Raw genomic sequence first — 21415 nt, 5'->3', positions numbered from 1 at the left:
TCTTTTGATTGTCATGCTGATGTATAACAAATAACTTGAGTACTTGACATTGATTCAGTATCATTCAGAACTCTGTTCTCACTGGATTTTTTTTCTAAGAGAAGAAACTAAATGGCCACTTTAAGTAGTTTAAAAATGGGGGTGAGGACTCTCTGGCCAGATCAGAAATGGCAAGTGATAGCATAGCTCATAACTCTTCAATGCTGAAATAAAACTTACCTATTTCCCTTGATCCCTGTTCAGTCTGCTGAATCCTCAGGGTTGGCTACTGCTGGAATCAAAAACCAAACTGTTTTTCTGTTTTGTGAATTCCCATCACCTGTTGGCACCCTGAGCTGGTATTAACCACTCTAGGCAATGATGCAGCTCTCCACAGTCAAAGTGGCCTTGCGCTAGGAAGCGAAATATACACTGCATTACTAGAAATCAGAAACACTGACAGTGAAACTCATCTGTGGTGGGCAAGATGATGGAACCAGGCCTTCTGCAATGTTTGTTACTGTAGCTGATGTTTCATACTGTTAGTGCATATCATGTTTTTTTAAGTGTGTAAGTGCTTGTGCTGGTTTCATCTATTTAAATGCCTTTTTGCTAAATTGCATAGTTACAGGAAGTATAGAGCACCTGCACATACCATGAAATGAGATCCTCTAGCATGTCCTTGTCAGGAAACACACTCTTTCTTCTAAGATTTTATTACATTACAACATAAATGACAACCTAAGTAGAACTGTCCTGGGAATGCTAAGGATAGTGCTTCTACTTAAGAAGGAAGGGTGTGGACAAACGGTTAATTAACACCATAATGTTTTTTATAAACATGTTAGGCATTGCAAAACCCAGTTTGAACTGTAACAATGATTGTAACTTAAAAAGTTAGAGACTTTCCTGACTGAATTCATGGACCAGTCGTCATCCTTTCTTCAGCCCAGGTCTGTCATCATCATTATCGTTGTGTTTTTCCCATAGAAAGAAAGGCTGAAAGATGACCCATTACTAGTCACAGCACGTTGCTCTCACTGATTGGAAAGCAGTCACACAACAACAAGCATTTATTCTGTTTACTGAGATGTAACACCAAGGAACAGCAATTCACACCTGCGGTGAAGTTGTTATACTTCCCATTTCTTTTTTTCTTTATTCTATTTTTATCCTTCATTTTTCCTGTTTCATTTTGCCTTTTTTTTTTTCTTTTTTAATCTTCTCTGCCTCTTGTTCCCCCACTTTTATGATGGGTGTCAGTGCCAGTCTTGACACTTACCTTAGACCTGAAATGAAGGATAAATGGTCAGTGGTACATTCTCAGCTATCAAATGGGTACTGCCCTAGCTGTAATTGATGACTTTTCTGTAGGGCAATCAGCTTAAATGTGTCTGGCTAATATATGAAGTATATATAAAAATGTATGTATATATATTTACATGTATATAGCTTAGACCCAAATCACATTGTGGACTGTGGAATTTAGAGGAGAGCTCCCTTCTCATGCACAACCTATTATATGATACTATATATCCTCCAAAAATAAGGGGTATGACTGGAGTTCAACAAGGGAAAATACCACAAAATAATGTGTATCTGTGAATCACTGATCCATTCACCGAATCATCAAATCACAGAATATTTGAAATTGTTTTGTTTTTTTTCCCCAGAATATTTGTACTAGACAAGGTAAAATGTAACCGGAAAACATTGCAGTGTTGTAATAATCTTGGAGTACTCCTTAGAAAAAAAAAAAAAGAGAAAAAAAAGAGGGCAGGTAAAGTAGCTCTCTTGAAGCAGCTTGAACTTTCATATGAGGATTCCAGAATGTTTTTACTTTTCTTGTAAGGACCATAACCTAAAAAAATAAATCTAAGATAGAAATATCCCACCTGCCCCATGCTCATCACAAATCAAACCCGGAGGTTTAAGATTATTATTCTTACCTCTACAAACATGACACCAATATAATGTCTCTCAAAGGGGAAGGTGGGCATAGAAATGGAATTGCTGAAATGATTTTACTGTAGAAAGAAATGGAGACCTAGGTGGTAAGAAAATACTACATTTGAATTGGTCTCAAGTGTTAAATAATGGATATATGTGTATATAGGGTATTCAAATGCTTTTGATTTTTATGCTGAAGATTAAAATTTCCATTAGTATTTCACCTCTTCAGTTTTGCCTGGGGACTGTTAATTATATTTCTGAAATTGCAAACAAATAAAAACTTAAAAAAGTAACAACCAGATAATATAGTAAGTAGCTGCTTTCCCCTTTTCTCTTCCCCACAAGCAATGTGCTATCCTCTGTACAGCCCTGGACTAAAAGCTTACCTGTGTTAATTCCCGCACTCCACATATCTCCTTGTACATGTACGTACTCCTGAGCAAAAAGAGCCCATTTCAGTAATATTGTAAGCGCTGTCATCCAAATACTGGTGTCCTGAAATGCCACTGTTGGTAGCAACTGTGATGCCTCGGGAACAAAGCAGCCTTGCATATAAACCTTCATAAGGTCCCATGCTTAGTGATGAGAGGATTCTCCAACTAATGACGAGGTTCTATTCCATAAACCAAGGCACTCAACTGCTTTTTAGAAATGTCATTGATATTTCACTTCCAATATTTTCTAACTGTGAGGGTGTTTGAAATCTACTGTTTTATGCAGTGCTTTAACTTGCCTGAGCATTATGGAAAGACAGGAATGTACTGTCATGGCTGGTCTATTTTCAGAGGTGTTTTCTGGTAACAGTATAGGCTTCAGTGGGAGCCAGGTCTTGCGACATGATGCTGGCTTGCTTTCATTTTTATACTGTGCATTTGCGTGAATACAGCACAAATGATGGTATGTTTTGTAGTGTTTAGTGGAGAATTTGGTATAAAAGAACTTGAAGTGTAAGGGTTAAGGCTTTCTGTTCTGTTTCTAATACAAGGCTGGATCATGACATAGCCACAAGTCTGTTGTGTGACTGGAGTACCAATGAACCCTGGTGAATGCCATCTTCCTACCATTATGTGTCCAGGCAATGGCGACCCAGCTGCCTGGACGGCTGTAGAGAGCTGTTAGAGTTTCATGGCAGTTGCCGTGAGTAAAAATATACATAAAGGTGTTGGACATAAAGTAGACCTCAAAGTATTGCTGAACTTTCTTTATAGCTTATTTCTGCAGTCTTAATTGAAGTAAATTTTGCTGAACTGAAAGGAACTTCAAAGTGCCTGCCTCTGCTTCCCTGTTATGAGCTTTAAATTGTGTTTTTATAATTAAGCTATAAATTTTAAAGCCATTTCAGCTACAGTTTTTAATATGCCACAGGTTGTCCACCTGTCGTAACTGTGGTTCGATTGTTGTAGATCATTTTCTTTGGTGTGCTGCATGACAAAAAGCTATTAACGTAGCAAAAAATCCTTTCTAAGTGAGAGGTGTCTCGAGTTCTCTCAATATAGGGGCAGAATGCATAATGTTTCTAATATAGATGCGAGGTAAAAAGTTTTAATAATGGAATGATAGAGTATCAGTGTAATCCAAAAAAATATTTTGTTTTCTGAGGTTATTCATACTGATTTCCAGTATATCAATGAAAGTGTTTAAAGACGGAACATTAAAAGTAAGCTGTGGTGCTCCTAGTGGCTACCATAACACAGCATTGAGGTGGTACCCATCTGAGTGAGTGCCCAGCTACACTATTAATAATTTAGGGTTCCTTGCAACTAGAAATCACACGTCAGCTCACCATCAGGTAAATGATAACTCTGCTTGGAAAGCAGTAAACCTTTAACACCTGTCCTGATGATATCTGGATATGTAGAAAATATGATGTAAAACTCCCTGTTAATATAAAGAAATCATGTAATTACAGGTATGCAGGTTTAATGAAGAAAATGGCCCTATCTATGATGGGGATTACTTTGATTTTTGCCCTGTTACATCAACAGTAAGTAAAACTTTTAACTAGTATGTGCACAAATTTTGTTGTCTTTCAAAGGCAGTTGTAGGGTTTTGCATTGGTTTAGAATTCTGGCTGCTGGTCACCGATGTGTTTTTTTGTTCAGAAAAGATATGAAACTCTTTTATACTCCTTGATTGTTCCAATTTTCTTTCGAGTTTAAGGAAGAGTAGGTTGTAGAAATTAATTTTTTATTTTTCTGACCATTTTGTTTTATTCTTATTATAAATAAGGTTATAAAAATGTACTTTGAATTAAAACTATCAGTTTAGACCTAATGGAATTGGGCTAGTTCAATGGCTTTGGTATAGATAAGGAAGCTGACAGTAGATTTCCAGTTTTTGTGTACTTTAGGGAAGGGCATTTAGGGACACCTGTGATATATCAACTCCTCCAGTTACAGCATTATAGACAACTAAAGTAATTTACTGTTATGAATACCTCTGGAGAGTCAATGTGTGTTGCACTGAATTAAATATCTTGAGCTAAGCAAATACAGAAAGACAACCCTAACTTAAAACTTAATTCAACTCTGAACCTGTGGATTCAAGTCTCATACTTCATTTTATTGAAGTATATTTGTATTTAATCTTTTTTTTTTTTTTTTTTGAGTGATTGCTCAGTGTATTCAGTATATCTTATATATTTCAGGAACAGAAGCCTGTGTGTATTTTTTAATTATAATCCACAGTGAGGTGTTATGGAAGCCAGTTCAGCATAAAATCATTCATGTGATACCTGAACTTTACTGAGGCGAAGTGTACTGTAAGTATGGCAACCTTCAGCCAGAGAAACAAAGTGAAATTAACATTTTTTCTTATGACATTTGGACCACTTTTAATAAATGTGTAGAAATAAAGTATATCACTCTAGAGGAAACAAGGACCTCTATCTTTGAGAACATCCACATGCCCTTACTGACTTTGGGTTACAGGCATACACTTTTTAAACTGGAAACATTTTCACCGTTGGCACATTCAACTCCCACCTGCCCTTTCTTTTCACTCTTTATCAGTGTAGGATAAATAGACTGGATATACCCTACACCCTCAATTTCTTTGAATTGGCCTTGTGAGAAGAAGTGTCTTCTCTTGGTCAGCTTAGCTTGTTTTGCAGAATTCATCTTCTTTTCCACTTCCCAAAAGCACTTCTTAGAGCCTAGACATTGCAAAGGACTTGGGTACTTTTCTCATAAAGGACATGGATGCTCCCAGATTTTCGTAGAGAATTAATAGCTTCCAACAGCACACAATGCAGCGCAGGCACTAATAAATCTCTGTTGTTGAGAGAGTCACATTTAGCATTCAGGCCTATTTGCAGTATATCACTGTTGCAGAAACTTGGACATCCATATTAATTCATACCAAGAATGCTCTCATCTTGCCCCTTCATCCTCCTGTTCCGTTTCTCTCTCTTTCATTTCTGCTGATACTCTTCTGTCAGGAAAAGTTTGGTGGTTGTTGGAGGTGTTATATTTGTTCCCAAACTGGTAACACAGTGTCTAGCTACCAATGGTATTACCTTATATTTTTTATGAACCTTCTACACTGTCACTTGTATTCTCAGTAACCCCAAAGTAGATCTACTAGATGATGATATTTAACAAGAAGTCAGGCTCTGAAGGAAGCAAAGGAGCACTTCATTATTCATCATTTAATCATTTTGAATCCATATCAATCTGATTGCATGAAGGTCTCCAAATCCCAATTCCAGCAGACCTTTTTTCTCCCCATATAAAATCTATGTTGTAATCAAACATACATGCATAAGAGCCAGGAAAAGGCAGTCTGTATCCTAATCCAGAGCCTAGCTGTGGAATGGTAGGAACAATTTTTCCACAAAACAACTTTTCCAGCCAACGTCCTCAAAAAAATCCGCAGATGTCTTTTTTTCCCATGTTCCGATATGGCCTCTAGATGAAACCAGAGTAGGAGTCCCTCTGTCCCAAACCTACACCCAGATTTGAGCAGGACAGCATGGAGACCACCTCCAGTAAGCCAGGGGTCTCCCCGGCCGTTTGAGAGCCTGGCTGAGCAGTGCTGGGGCCAGGGAGCCAGCACGAGCCTGGTGCCTGCTTGCTGGGGGATGGCTTCAGCAGGTGCAGCCGCTGATGTGCCCCTCCGAGCATGGCAGAAGTGTTTTCTTCTGTGTGGGGAGATGTATTGCCAATGCACACTAACTGCTTGCAGACAGCCTCTAAGGTGGCTGTTCATTAAATGCTCTAAGTTAGACCCATGCAGTGTCAGAAATGCTGCTTCTTGCATGTTCAGTCCTTAGTGCTCGTTCGTTATTGGCCTGCATTGTATTCCTGCCTTTAGTGAGAAGGATGAATAATTTCTAATCTATTTTGGATCAAGAAATTTAAATTTGAGTTTCACTGTAAGCTTACAGTATTTTAAATTTCTTCCAACATTTGGCCTCAACTGCACAGCGTAGTTACAGAAGCAAAAACAAAAGGACAATAATTTTCGCTAGAGCACACCTGCAATAATGGCTCACAGCATTTAATTTTTCCCTTGGTTTCCTGGTAGACTTTGTTTTGACACCTGCAAACAACCTTTTCCAAATCAAAGTGAGCTTTTTCTCTCCATGTCATTCTGCCACCCAAGTTGAGCTGACAAAGTCCAACTAAGAAACAGAGCAATTATAAACACAGTTTCCTCTGGTGCTTGTGCTGTTTTTAGCTTTGCTGCTCTCCCAAGGAGAAACCTGTGCCTAATGTTTCAAGCTTAGCATGCAAAATTAATAAAACCTAACAATTAGACTGAGCAACATAAAATACAAGTAAGGGATCCTTTCCTATGTGGTTTGGACTTGAAGATATTAAATTGGCTCCTTACTCTTAAACATTTTTTTTGTTTAACACAGTGATCATAAAATGTGTATCTGGAATGATAAACAATAATTGGCTCTAGGCAGCCTTTTCTCACAGAGACAAAAGAACAGTTGTTATTCCTGTACTTCTTTCAATAAATACATGTGTAAGTTGGAATTCAGCTAGGTTGCCCTGAAAGGAGGCACATTTTTGTAAGCAACATAAAAGAGATTGAATTTACAAGTGGGCATGTAGACCGAAAAAAAGTTTTTTTGTTTTGTTTTGTAATATTAAAAAGTGTTTTCTATGCTCATGCAATGCCATGATATATCTCACCAGGAGAAATTCCATCTGAAGCTAATCCTGTAATGTTCTATAGAAAACAATGGTTTTAGCAAAGATGTAAATCACGTCCTTACTGAGCCTATAGATGGTTTGGGGATTAATATTCCTTATTCCCATAAGGTTTTCTTTATTACTTGGGCTCACTTTTGGATTTCAAGGCTTATATCACAATATTTCCAGTTGTTAGCTTGCTTTCAATTTGTCTTCATGGGAAGGATTTACTTCATTTTCAATGTAGTGTTTATTAAAACTGATCAGCCAACTTCCTTCTCTATTTGTTGAAATGCAGACTATGCCTTACAGTGGTAGTCTCTAAGATTACGAATAGCTCAGAAGTAAAATGTTTTATTTAAGGTTAAATATGTTTCTTAATATTGTGTTGCTTGTTTTGTTTTTTGAATAACCAAGAATAACAAGAAATTAGTTGTAGGTGTTTCTTTTTTTGTATGTGTTTTTGTTTGTTTCATGAGAGGATTTCAAATACTTTATGGCTACTGCAAGCAGAATTTCAACTATTTTCTAGATCCTCAGGGATTTATTGCATAATATCTGGATGATCCTATCTGATGCAGTACAGTTTAGACTATACCACGTTTTGAACTGGGCACGTGATCATTCACAAATCTTTGGCTGTATCATTTTTCCAGATTATTAATTAAAATCATCATTAAGTTTGTCCTGTTAAATTTCATTTAAAGGCAATAAAGGAAAATACAATAGGAAGGAAAAGGAAGATATGGGATACCATTTTTTTTCAGGGTGTTTTCTTTAGAGAGAGAAGTACTGAAAAACGATGTCTAACTTCCTTTATTCCAATTAGCTAATTTTATTGATGGCTTGTCTTCTCGTAGCAAGAGATAAAAGCAAGTATGAACTGCCTTTAAGAAATTGCTGTATCATTCATCTGAAAAAGAACTGATTGTTCTAAAGGATTGCAACTTGACACCCTAATTTATTGACTAAATACATATTTGAACAAAGGCTATAAAAGACTGCAGAAGAATCTTTGGAGTATCTTTTAAGATTGACTGGGAGTCTTAATGAAGCCAATGTCCCTTGCCCTTGGCCTGTGTTTCTATTGACTTCAGCAGTCATTAGATGAGTCCCATGATGACTCTAACTTGCAGTAACGACAACTTTCCTAAACTCTTGTGACAAGTATTTTACTAGAGGTATGTGCTCAGCTGATTGTGCACCTGTCCTAAGCATTTTGGAGACCCTTCACATAGTGCTAATCAGTACCTCTGTATTACCAGAGACTCAGCGCATGAAACGTACCTTCACTGCAAGTCCTGTTTGTATGTGTGCTGCAGCCAAGACTGCTTGGAATTTGGAAAAGTTGTTGGTCCTTTTCAAATCAAAAGAAAGTTGCATCTTTTTTATGCAACCTATAGGATTTGGCTGCATAATAGAGGAAATACTTTATTATGTTTGTGCCCTAGGTTATCTTGGCAGAGCTCAGTGTGGCCAGTGGATTTTGGATGCTCCTGAAGTCGTAATATCTATGTACAGGCTGCGTGGTGTGAGGAAGCAGAGGGGACAGCAAGAGCTGGACTCGCAGCAGAAAAGGTGGTGTATCTTCCATACTCTGTGTGTTATTTATAGTCAAGTCTTAGTTGATTTTGTTGATTTTAGGGTACTTGCATTACTTGTCTGTGAAGCATTAAGCATTTACAAAACGCACAGTAAAACCCAAGCAGCTCACCTTAAATGGTTGACAACAAAAGTAATAACCAAAATGTACAAAAATGTATGAGCAATGAGACCACATATTTATAAGCACTGACACTCAGCTATTCAGAAAGCCATAAATATTTATTTGAGAAAAGACCTATAGGAAATAAAAATCTGAAATGTTTGATAAAGCTTGAATCATGTTAAACAAATTACTTACCTCCAACCAGGTGTGTGCTTGAATATAACAGCCAAGTCAAAGTAAGCAGACCTGAAACCACTATCACCTGGCACAGTCAGCTTGAACTTATTTGGGAGTCAGCAGCTGTATGGTTAATATTAAATAAAGACGTGAAGAGCTGTAAGTAAATGAACACAGAAAGCCAAGTTAACTGCTTGCATCTGATTGGTAGCTGGTTTATTTTTAAAATAACTGCCTTATTTTGTCTGAATGTGCTTGTTACATACTTACATAGAATGATGTTTCCTTGTTAAGGTATTAAAAAAAGTTCTATGTGGCTTATCCAGAGACTATTCTGAACTAAGCAAAAATGACAACATTCTGATTTTAAAACAAGCTCGGAATTCTCTTGCTTAGATGTTACATGATCCCATTCCTTCCTGGTGTTCCTCAAAATATGATTTTTTTCAAATTTTTTTTTTTATCTGAAATACTTGTAAGCTATCATCATGAACTTGTGCAACAGGAATAATTATACCTTACTGCATAAGATCGTTTATTAGCATAAGGTTAAATAATTGCCAATGATCATAACATGCCTGTGTGTCTACTGGGACCCCACCTGTTATGGTACTCCAGAACTGAATGAAAGTAAGTGTTTTTGCACATGAGAGGTGCTAAGAATCTTTATTTCATTTAGGAATAAACTTTTTTTTTTTTTTTTAAATAAGAGAGCTTTTGTTGATGGAAAGCAGCTTTTTCAGTAATATGAAAAACACGATTTGTTTTCTGTTTTATTCTGCTGGTACTCAATGTTCCTAAGCTTGGTTTGGTTCCTGACTGCTAGGCTGACAATTAACCAGCTTCTGTGCATCCTGCTTCTGTTAGTGTTCATAAGTAATAATTGTTTACCCCATGTAACACTAATTATACAGAAATTCATCCACCTTAAAGTGGATAGTTTGAATCTTGAATAGTTCGAATCCTTTTATTTTATACTGTCCCTTTCCCCTCAGAAGTGCTGTTCAGCTTTGGTTGGAGGTTCCTAGATATAACTTTGCATACTAGAAGTAGTATATTTATTGTAGCCTCTGAGTAAGGCTGACTGAAGACAGAAATACGTTGACAAAATAAGAACAAGAACACCTTTTTAAAGCTGATCTGTAAAACTACTTTAAAGGTAAATGTTTCACAGTATTGTTTAGGTGCATCATGATTCTGTGGCACAGCATATAAACATATCTCTTCTAGCTGGGAAAACTCAGTTCCACTGTGTCAGGGTACAATAGCGTTTACTATGGATGTGCTCATATAAAGAAAAGGTAGATAATTCTCAATTACTAGTGGTGTGGTAGAGTATTATTTTATGGTAGAGAGGGCAGAAATTGGGAAGAGTTTTTTTCAGCTCTTCCCAAAGAGCTCAATTTTGAGTCATATATCATATTTAAACAGACACTTACAAAGGGGGCCTTAAACTGGATATTTGGGTAACTGGAACTGCATAATTTTTAGCTCCTTCTTAGGCATCCAAATGAAGATTTCTAAAATCCAATTAAAAATACCGGCTAGGAGCTCAAAACTTGTTTGCTTTAATCCCGAATGGGGGCTGATCTACAAAATGCAGTTGGTTTTCTGGCATCTGAATGTTTGTTGGTGGTGGTGGTGGATTTTTTTAATCTGTTCTTGTAGATTTAATCTTAAAATCCAGAATAAATAATAGGAGGGGCCTTTAGATGGTGCATATTTTTCTCCTGGAAAGAGTCCAGCAGAGGGCCACAAAGATGATATGGGGCCTGGAGCATCTTCCCTATGAAGAAAGGCTGAGAGACCTGGGTCTGTTCAGCCTGGAGAAAAGAAGACTGAGAGGGGATCTCATCAATGTGTATAAATACCTGAGGTGTGGGAGACAGAGGGGTTTGGCCAACCTCTTTTCAGTGGTTTGTGGCGACAGGACAAGGGGTAATGGCCACAAGGTGGTGCACAGAAAGTTCTGCACCAACATGAGAAAGAACTTCTTCGCGGTGAGGGTGACGGAGCACTGGAACAGGCTGCCCAGGGAGGTTGTGGAGTTTCCTTCTCTGGAGATATTCAAGGCCCGTCTGGACACCTACCTGGGCAGCCTGCTCTAAGGAGCCTGCTTTGGCAGGGGGGTTGGACCTGATGATCTTTCGAGGTCCCTTCCAACCCCTACAATTCTGTGATTCTGTGATTCTCTGTGATATTATAGAATTATGACATTGAAAATAGCCTGTAGTGACGTTTTTGTCATAGTAAAGGAAAATTTTGAGAAGGTGGCAATCTGCACTTTTTCAAAGACCTCTGACATAATAGACTGCTTTTATAAACCCATGCCAAAACAGATTATTACTGGCTGTTTTATATGAGCTGACAACTTGCTTTAGGTATACTTCTAAGTTACTGTTGGCTCATCTTGTTTGAGGTCAGCCCAGCTCTGCTCCTGTGTGTTTTGTTGCAATTTGCATGTTGTCATATGCTCAGATATTTGTAGGCACGAACTATGATTTATATATATATATATATATATATAATTTTTATTTTTAAAAAAAGATGTCAATATGGAGCTAGTGCACAGACCTAAGAGCTGTTGTGTGTCCTCCATAATGCAGGTTAGCCCTTTAGTGCACAGGTTTTGAAAGCCGCCTTTTCAGAGGAGTTGACAAAATGGGCTCTCTGAGGCACTTGAAAGATTCCAATATCTTTTTGTCTGAAACAAGAACATAAAAAGCAGCTGGGAATAAAATATAGCTGAACAGATGAGATACACAGTCTGTTTTCTCCTAAGTAAAAATAGAGATTACTGTTCATTTTGAGACTATATGATGCAATGAGAGTTCACTTGCAGTGTAACTGTAGCTTATGCTCCAGAAGAGTTACAAAGACATGAGACTGCTTCAGTTACCTCCTTTGCCAGCCTTATTCCAAGAGGTGTCAAGGGAAAGAGCAGATGTGTGTGCTAAGATATTATCTAGATTCCTTTTTAGTGATTATCAAGACTTTTCTTAGACAGTAGACCTTATGTCATAAGATATATATATTCCTAATTCTCAAATAAGAGCACAAATCAACCCAGTAAAGAACATACTAAGAACATCAACTAAAAATTCCAGTGAGTATAAATTTTTAAACTGTTCCACTGAACTATCAATGTGTTAGGCTTAGCAGATGTCTTCTTTCCAGTTCTTGTAAACATTTACAGTTCTAGCAAGGTAGGTGAACTCTTACATTAGTGAGTTCCCTGTACTTACAGCCATAAATTATTTGTGATTCCTGTAAATATCTTTATAAGCCAAGAAACAGTGCCAAGTAAACACTGGTCAGCTTTTTAGAAACACCTTGTATGAAAACAGACTGCTTTAAAGTTGTTTTTCGTTGTTGTTGTTAGTTCTTTTTTTCTCATATGACCCAAGTTAACTAAATCTTCTCATTCTTGGTGAGCAGTGCTGTTGTCTTTGACACCTGTCTTAAATTCACCTTTTATAGCTGTAAGATAAATTTAATTTTCTGAAGTCAGAAACTGTTCTGCACTTCCCCAAGTCATCCCTGAAACAATCAGTGTTCCAGCTGCTTGCTCCCCTGATCTTTCCAGGTCTGTGTTTCCCATGGAAGAGTGGCTAAGAAGCTGGATACCTTGGTAGAGAAAGGAGTTGCTCATTTTCTCCCAGTGGAAAGTGGGAATCCCAACGTGCAAGCAAAGTAATGTGTTTTAAGATGCAAGTGGCAGTATTTTTGAAATACTTTTTTGTCCATAAAGGTGTGTTGCAAAGTACACAGTTCTCATATGGTTTTCAAATACTGTATTTTTGTGGTTGAAGATGAATAAAATATGCCAATAAGAAACAGTACAAAAATTAAGGAAATTCCAGAGAACAGAAAACTTCAGAGAAGTAAATCATGAAACATATGCATCCGTTTTTAAAGAAAGTATGAGTCATAACTTCTAGCTGCAGACTTTCCATTTGTTCACCATTCATTTTGCTGTTCCAGCTTTGATTCAGAAACCAGCTCTTGAGCAAGAATCGTCATTTAATTTAAAAAGTCTCTGCGTTGTAAAAATGATGGTATTATGTATATATAAAAGATACATATTTTAGTCTTCATCTATGTAACAACCACCCAGAAACATCTGAAATGACAGCAGACAGCTTTATTTTTCCAGTGAGCCATAAAAACGATAAAACAGCAGAATAGCTAATGTTACAAGTTGCACTTAGTTATTGTGATACTAAATGGAGAACATGGCAAAAACTTCTCAGGTTGTCCAACTTATCTATCAAGTGTACCATAATGTATACTTTCACATAGTTTATTGCTTTAATATTATTCTGCTGGATGGTTCAAATCGTACTGTGATGAAATTCATTTCAAGGAAGTTCTGACAGTATAATGAAGAATGATGTTTGTGTAGTACTTAACAATACATTTCTTCAGCTTAAACCAAATAATTGTACTTTATATTTTGTTAGCTGAATATATACAAAAGTAGAATCATTTGGGTCACAAAAACGGCTTGTAACTTTTCAAGCTGTACACACATGCTTGAGGGCAAAACCAAAATTATTTAAAAATAATGTGCTATTGTTGAAAGTGTGTATTACAAACAAGCATTTATGTGAAGAGTAAGAGATTCACAATGCTATATCATAATTCAAAATATCTGGATTAGATGCTCATTGCATGAGAGATGACCCTGAATTCCATGTTTGCTAACCACGAGAACATAGTTAGCGTTCCTCAAAGTCCATTTATAATGCTGTGAGAAAACAACTGGTGCAACAACATCAAACATCATTGGTTGTACTTAAAAATAAATGAGTTGGGGGGAGGAAGTACGGCAGTGAGTTTTGGGCTTACTTTGACCGTTCTGCATAAGCCTTCTTCACAAGCCTTTCTATTCTTGGAATCTATCTACAGCTGTAATTTGGGGGGGGGGGGGGGGGGGGGAAGGACGATGGCCTCTTTCTTCTCAGCCTTAAAATCAACAAATGTAAGGCTGAAATCTGTTTGGTTTAATGAATGTTTTAGTTATATTGTTTCTGAAGTTATATTGATGAAATTAGATTACTTCCTGGAGACAAGGAGATTGCTGAGGCAACAGAGGAGTGTAATGAAGTGACTTTTAAATTACAATACATACAATTTACAATAGATAAGTGTGTTGTATATTCCATCTTATTTTAATTGTACTTTTTTTCAAATGGCAACAGTGATAAACATGGAAGCAGCATTATCTGTCCCCTCTTACAAGTGGAGAGCCCCCCACTGTTTACCCAGAAGCTCCATTGTGTGTAAACTACACAGGTCATCCATCTTTGTGTTTATCTAGTCCAGAAGAGAGCTTTCTGAAAATCCTGGGTACATGAAACTTTGGTCATCTCACCATCTCCAATCTTCTTATGGCTGTTTGACATTTTCTCTTCCTTAACTAGAAGTTGGAAGCATGCAGTTTGGCAAGATGAGAAACAACAGGAAAGATCTATCCATTCTGCAAAGTTCATGACAGGTTTTGCTCAAGTTTTTGATGGTTTGTGTTGGTTTTTCTTGTTCTGTACCAGTTCTTCCACCGTCTGTGCAATTTCCATTAATAGTCATGAGTGATTTGCGTGTCTTAATTCTTCATTTCAAGTGTTGAAAATCTACCCTAAAGCTATGAAAAAATAATGGAAAAAGCATGTATAATTGAAAATAGTCTTAATCACTGGAATGTTGAAATCCACATGGCTTGGAAGACTTGAAGGATTTCTTGTTTTAGAAAAGTTGAATTGAAAAGTGCTGTCATTTTCTTTAAATACATTCTTTTGAATAAAACATCCATTCCTGGCGCCAGCAGCAAGCTTCTAAACATGTTCAAGATGACATGATTGATAACAAGAATGCTCTCCTCAAGATGTTTCTAATTTCTTCTCTCTGGTTCAAGAATGTTAAACTTCCGACATGATATGTGATATAATAACAAATATTTTAACCAAAGATTAATATTTTTCTTAAGACTGTATAACAAATGGGACTGAATGGAAACCTGAAAATTAGTTGCTTGCTACAGAATGCTGGTAAATTCCAGAAGCTATTGCCTGAGTACAAATTATTTCCCTCTCAATACTGCAATGGTAGGCACATTTCCAACTTGAATAAATGAATTGACCCTGTTTCTTTATGTGAGGGTCTTTCCTGTTTGACTGTAGCAGTGTATAATTTTAGGTCTTAATAGATTTTTATTAAACTTTTAATTGTATAGTAGTTTTTACTTGATCTGGGTTTGATATCTATCTTATGCTTGGATGCTAGTCAAGTCCTATCTATGCTAGTCCCTGTCAGAAAACTGGATCAAATAGTAATGATTATTTTGTCTCTATCTCTGGACCTCAAATTAAGTATGAAATACTGGTTCTCATGGCTTCTCGGTAAGTTTGTACACTAGAACTTTTAGTTTTTGAAAATCTTAATGGTCAGCAGTTGATTTGAGATGAGATTCCTCTTCTAATTCCAAAACTTCTGCCAATACATAAGAGATTAGCAATGTTAATCTTGTCATCTAGGTCAGCAATTGTCTGTTTCTATTTATTAAGGTCCCGCAGTCAGAAAGTGTCAGATTTTCTAAGGGAAGAAGCAATACCACAGTCTGTTCAGACAAAAGGTAGCATAAAGCATCTTAGTCTAGCTTTAGGCAACAACCACAGAAGTCTTATTTTGTAACCTAGTATCAGGATCATATTGAAATGTGAAGAGTATATTTGATCTTTTGGTAATGGTGCCTGAACCAGACCAGCTGCCATAATTCTTGGTTTTGGTGGATATAAGCTGTTATTTCTGGTCACTGTGATTTTGAAGAAGAGACTTCCTTGCACAGGCTTCTTGTGTCTTTCAGAAAAAGGTTAGAAGCAGCCCAAGATACATTACTGGGGACACAGAGATCCTTCCAGTTCTCCCAGAAGAATCTACAGTTGAGAAATGTAGCTCATAGAAATGAACCCAGCAGTATCCCATCCTTCATCAGCTAGACCATACCAAGAAGTGCATCTATGTATGGCAGCAGCTCTGGTATTTCATGTAAGGTTGCTAGGAAGGCTGGCTTGGGCAGGTGGAAGGTTAATAGGGTTCTTCATGGTGGGCCTATATAGTTGTGAACTCTTCCTCACTTCTGCAGAGCAGGTGAAGCCATATTAAAGTGAAGCATTTTAGTATGATTTTTGTAGCCATTCCCAGTAAAGAGTGGGATTTTTAGTTTTCCATCTGAAAAAGGTGATCTCCCAGAGGGCTGAAGCAGATACACATGCTTGAAGGTCAATGTCATTTCTCATCTAGTGTTTGCCAGCTGGCAATCTCCACCTGTAAGTCTCTGAATTAACATCACAGTTTTTAAAACAATTAAATTTCAGGAACAATATGCGGCTGATTAACGATAGTGGAACTTGGTATGGGAAAGGACTATCTGCTCAGTTTTAATTTAAAATGTGTCAAACTACGTGACATGGTGTTATATTACTGCATATCGATGCCAGACAATGACATTACTGTAAATAGTATTAACCGTCTGACTTAGGGAAAAACAAGAAAATTTACAGTTGATGTATCAAATTATAGCTCAGATTGCAGCTTCAAATTATACTCTTGTCAGAAAACATGGCTAAATAAGGAGAGTGAAACGCTTATTAGTTTGAGATAAAATGGAAGTGTTACCCTGGTTGTTTAACAAGTCCCAGTTTGTGCCATACATGGAAAGCTGTCTGTTGACATCTCATAGAAGACTTTCTATAGCACTGTGACTAGACCTCTTTACTGGTTTTCAGGGAGAAGAATAAAACCATTTTGGGTCAATCAGAAACCAAATTCTTTGCAGTTTTTCATTTCATTCAAAAAATGTCGCCAAGGGAGAGAAATGGCTAACCAGGAACAATGACTTCTGTGAAAGTTATGCAGAGCTAAACGTAGGAATAGGTTCGCTATTGCCCTGCCATTTAGGAACAGGGCCAAGTATATTATTTCTATGGGATTCACTTACTAGACTATATATGAAAGCTGGCTTCAGTCTAACGAAGTACAATATTCTGTGTGTAGTCTTCTACAGAAACCTTTTTATTTTAATATTGTCCTTATTTTTCCAGTCCTCTTTTCCAGTTGTTGAGTTAACCCTTTTAAAATTCTCTTCCTGCTAGCAAAGCCCACAGACTATATTCTAAATTTGACTAGGAAAAAGATAAGCCACGCTTTTGGGGTGGCCGAGGAGAGGAAAAAAAAAAAAGAAAGAAAACGGCTTCTATACTTATCAAGCCAGCCTGTAGGAACGTAGTAATTATATAAGAATATGTATGAATAGATAGCTTTACAGAGATATGAAAAAAATCTTAACTACTTATTTGACTCAGACTAATAACTGTCAAGAAAGGAAATAATTTAAGCCAATAATTAAACAGAGGAAGATCAAGTAGAAGATCAAGCCATAGTCTAGGCTTTGCTACTGAATATGCCAGTATAGCTCCTGGTCTCCATATTGTAGGTTCCTTCTTCCCATTCCTGGAATCCACCAGCACTGTGTGGATGAGGAGCTAATGGGCAGATGGGCACTGGGAGTGCAGATCAGTTCTTCTGCCTGCAACCCCATCTTTACTGACTGCTGAACAGTCTAAATAAGAGTTTCATCACAGCCGTACTCTGCTTGATACTTGGCTTTATCAGGTTCTTAAGTAATGTTTGTGGCGTTGCTGGCTACTCAGACCATCCTATAGAATACTAGGGAAGAAATAGTAGAAAAATACCATGTGTATATATATATAAACACAGTACGTAGATACAAGAGCCATATAGCCCTTGTAAAAGTTTCAATCCAATGTATAATTTTGAATACTTACTCCAAATGTCTGTTTTATCATTCTCTTTGATTTGCACTATCATAATTTTCTGTTTTGACACATATAACTGATCAGTGCTTGCTTCACTTTAAAATATGAGGGGGCATTGGAAATTTAATTCAAGAATATATGATAAATTTTTTCAAATTGAAATGAAAGGTCTACTAGAACTTATCAAATAAGATTCTTTATTCACCCAGAAAAGCTATTATGATTGCAATTATGTTGGCAAGACAAGCAAGCGAATCACTTGTATTGGTTCATGATTCCCCGTATAAGGTCTTCATAGAGAATGTCTAGTTCTGCATGCATATCCTTTTCAAATAGTCACAGACTTGGGCAACAGTCAATTAATTAACTGATTAATATTCTTTCCAAACCCTGTACTCATAAAGAGGAAATTTATGTATCTTAGATAACTAGAGTCTAGATAAGCATTTAGTCAGAGCTAGAGTGTTTGGACTTCTAGCAGAACTCACAGAGGGAAGGGGGGGGGGGGAAGCTTCCACCAAAGCTTCCCAGATGGGTTAAACTATGCATCAAAGAAGATTCAGATTTGGTGTGATCTTTTTTTTTCAAGGAGAAAGATTTCTCACTGCTACAGCAGGGCAACTCCACAGAACATATTCCAGTTGAAATAGCTCTCTAAAGAAACGGGGATGAGTACATTGCATGTGGTAGGTCTTGGTGGCAGAGAGAGCATGTGGTGCTGTATCTGGCTGTTGGGAAGGTCTTTGTTTGGACCTTTGAGCATAATCAGCCAGCGAAGTCTGCCCATGTCAGCTCAGGCCAGACTGTGCCTGTTGTCCCCCTGCGATGGTGAGGGTTGGTCAGGGCTGTGTGAGAGGATGAGCTTGCCCTGCACAAAGCTTGAGCATCCCAGTGAGATGGAAAATGGAAAACTCATCCCTCAGTGAACTTAGGTTACTAACAACCTTCATTTTCAACAACTTTGTTAATATGTTACCAAAATCCCTGAAGGCTTAGCTAGAGTTCATTTTTGACACAATTGCAGCTGTTAAAATAATTAAATTTAATTCACTTTGCCATGATAGTAATTTGGTTTTTGTTTTCATGAAGGTTTTAGCTTAGAAGCCCTTATAAATGAAATCTAGTATCTGAAATGTAGAATTGTGGCATTTAAGATGATTTGGAAAGACTATTCATGAATTCAGCTGGGAACGTTTCTGTGCACTTAAGCTAAGGCTCCATTTTTCCCTCACTGCAGTACCTCTTTTTTTCTGAAGTATGGGGAAAAAATTATTAAGCTGTGAAAAGTGCTCATTATTCATTTGTAACAATGACTTTTCTGAGGATTTTCATTAAGTCTCTTCAACATAGCTCATTATGATAAGAATCCATAGATTCTTGACTGAAGAAAAATTCCATAATTTTCTGGTGTATATTTTTCATATAAGTGCAAAAGGCAGGGGGCAGTTCTGCAGTTCTTCTGTAAAGGTAAAATTGTAGTCATGGATTAGTAAAAACAAATACATCACACGTGAAACAAAATTATCATCGCTTTTAAATGTCAGTAATTTAAGTTAAGGCAATACTCAGATTGAAATCTAACTTTCCAGGGAAAGCATCTGGAGATGTTACTCGTTTGTCCAAGGAAAAGATTCTCTGGTAAGTCCATCTTTTCAAATGCACCTTTACTGTCTGCGGTGGATATTCTTGTGTCTAGCTATAGGCCATTAGTCTTGGACTTTTCACCTCAAAGAGTTCCTCCCCATCCTTGTTTTGTTGTTATATTTACATTCTGCTGATATATCTCTGTGCAGTGTCATTTTCTGCTACCCGCATCTTCAAATGCAACAGCCTGAAATCCTTAGCTTGTGTAAATTAGACTAGCTGTCCTCTGGCTAGGAGTAAATCAATGGGACTGCCACTGATTTACACCAGCTCAGGATCTATCCTGCTGCCTTTAATCCTTTTTATAACACCTCTCCAAGTAATCAATGGCATGTCTGTACTGTACTGAACTCTGGACTGAGTTCCAGCCTTAGGAGAAAATCTGGTCTTACTTATGTTGATTGAATTTCATGTAAGTGAGAGTCCCACGCGTGTTCCTAGGGGCACAACATGGACTCTCCTCACCTGAATACAAAGGACTAATCTTCCTAATAAACTGAAAAAGTTAGATCTGTGTGTCCTTTTTAGATGTTGGCCCACAAGATTGTTTGTTGCTGTTCTGTTGGAATCTGGTTAGCCAAAGAAGAGAATGTTTTAAAAAGTAGATAAATAAAATGAAAGATGGATTTCAAAGGGAAGAAGGGTAAGAGTTAACTGGGTTTTAATTGCTGCCAGATTGCATCTAGTTTTCAAATGCTTTCTGGGGGAGGATACTCAAATTTCCCATCTCCAGCTGGGTTTGGGTTTCCAAATCTCTGTCAAACTAAGCCCGTTTCCTTGGTAACTATTTCACTCTCCCACCTATGTATAAGGACAATTACTTCTTTCTGCTGAGCGATGATGGTGGAGCCAAAAGAGAAGGAATAAGGTGAGTCTACTCCACAAGAACCCTTTTCACAAAATCCAAGTGGTTGGGTCTCTGTGGGTTGTGTGAGGATTACCTGAATTAGGTAAAGACAGGGAAAAGACCCTGCATACAACATGCTTTCCTCCATACTTGATATTTTTTCTCCATCTGGGAGCAGTTTAACATAAATAACAGTTGCAGTGGTAAATGAAAAAATGTTTCTTACGTACATGGATGCTCAGGCAGTATTGCTTTTTTTTTTCTTCTATTCTAGAGACACTGTCCTTTCCCTTGTGAATTGCACTTGACTATACCCCTAAATCTATACTTAGTCAGTTGTAGGTTTTAGATTAGTGGCCAAGTTCAAGATCATTGGAAAGTGTGACTGTGAGACCAAAGCTGTAATTGAGAACAGATATTCTGCCATTGTTTTCTTTTTCATTGTGTCAAAAAATCAGGATTAGTCAAAGTTTTGAGATATTTCTCAAGATTTTTCTAATTTTTTTATTTAGATTTTAGACTAAATTTGAGACCACTGGAACCTATCCATTTCAAAAGAAATTATTATTTTATTAATTCTGTGCTTTAACAAATTTAGAATTTTGTTCTGAAGATCTTCTTCATCTCTTCTGCCGATGTCCTGCTTTAGTAGGATGTGTCTGTCAGATATGGTGATGTATATGATACACAATGAGTCTCACTGAATGGCTTTAAAAATATGTATCAGTCTGATGATTCGGAGTCCCATTATACAGGCTCCTTCCTTAGTTTACACTACATAAAGGAGCTGACACTTCAATTATAATTTTTATAAAATAGTAATAGACTGTTCAAACATGAGGAAGGCTAGAACTAATTCTCTCCTTTCCTGTCCCAGTTTTTCATCTTTCAACAAAATGATTTGCTTATGTGTTGAATGATTTTTCCATTACTTTTTTTAATATAAAACAACAGTAACTATTTGTGATACTGTTACAGATACTTCATCCATTATTTAATTGCTTCATCCATCCGTTTGTCTGCCTTGTTTTCCTATATCTTCCTTCAGCTGTACTCTTTAGTTGATCGACATTTTTCGTACAAAGGTAAGATAGAAAGCGAGCTTCTACTCATATGTCTCTTTCCT

General features: G+C 37.1%; 2 protein-coding genes across 2 annotated transcripts in view; both read left to right on the top strand.

The window, feature by feature from the left end:
• The window catches only part of LOC308176724 (uncharacterized protein), a 297961-nt gene extending 294133 nt beyond the window's left edge, over positions 1 to 3828 (top strand). The window contains exons 13-14 of the mRNA XM_080552845.1: positions 970 to 1108; positions 2278 to 3828. The gene's annotated coding sequence lies outside the window, so the exon portion shown is untranslated. The remainder of the gene's footprint in view (positions 1 to 969; positions 1109 to 2277) is intronic.
• A 5304-nt stretch (positions 3829 to 9132) lies between these two features.
• LOC308176735 (uncharacterized protein) overlaps positions 9133 to 21415 on the top strand; it is a 92270-nt gene continuing 79987 nt past the window's right edge. The window contains exons 1-5 of the mRNA XM_080552866.1: positions 9133 to 9594; positions 12551 to 12657; positions 19388 to 19436; positions 20255 to 20310; positions 21268 to 21374. Of these exons, the coding sequence (XP_080408992.1) occupies positions 9589 to 9594; positions 12551 to 12657; positions 19388 to 19436; positions 20255 to 20310; positions 21268 to 21374 (325 nt within the window). The 5' untranslated portion in view covers positions 9133 to 9588. The remainder of the gene's footprint in view (positions 9595 to 12550; positions 12658 to 19387; positions 19437 to 20254; positions 20311 to 21267; positions 21375 to 21415) is intronic.

The sequence above is a fragment of the Anser brachyrhynchus genome, assembly GCF_964034855.1.
Source record: "Anser brachyrhynchus genome assembly, chromosome: 12".
In the NCBI taxonomy this organism is placed as follows: Eukaryota; Metazoa; Chordata; class Aves; order Anseriformes; family Anatidae; genus Anser; species Anser brachyrhynchus.
The sequence above is the reverse complement of the archived record's forward strand: the minus strand, read 5'-3'. Positions and strand labels throughout refer to the sequence as shown.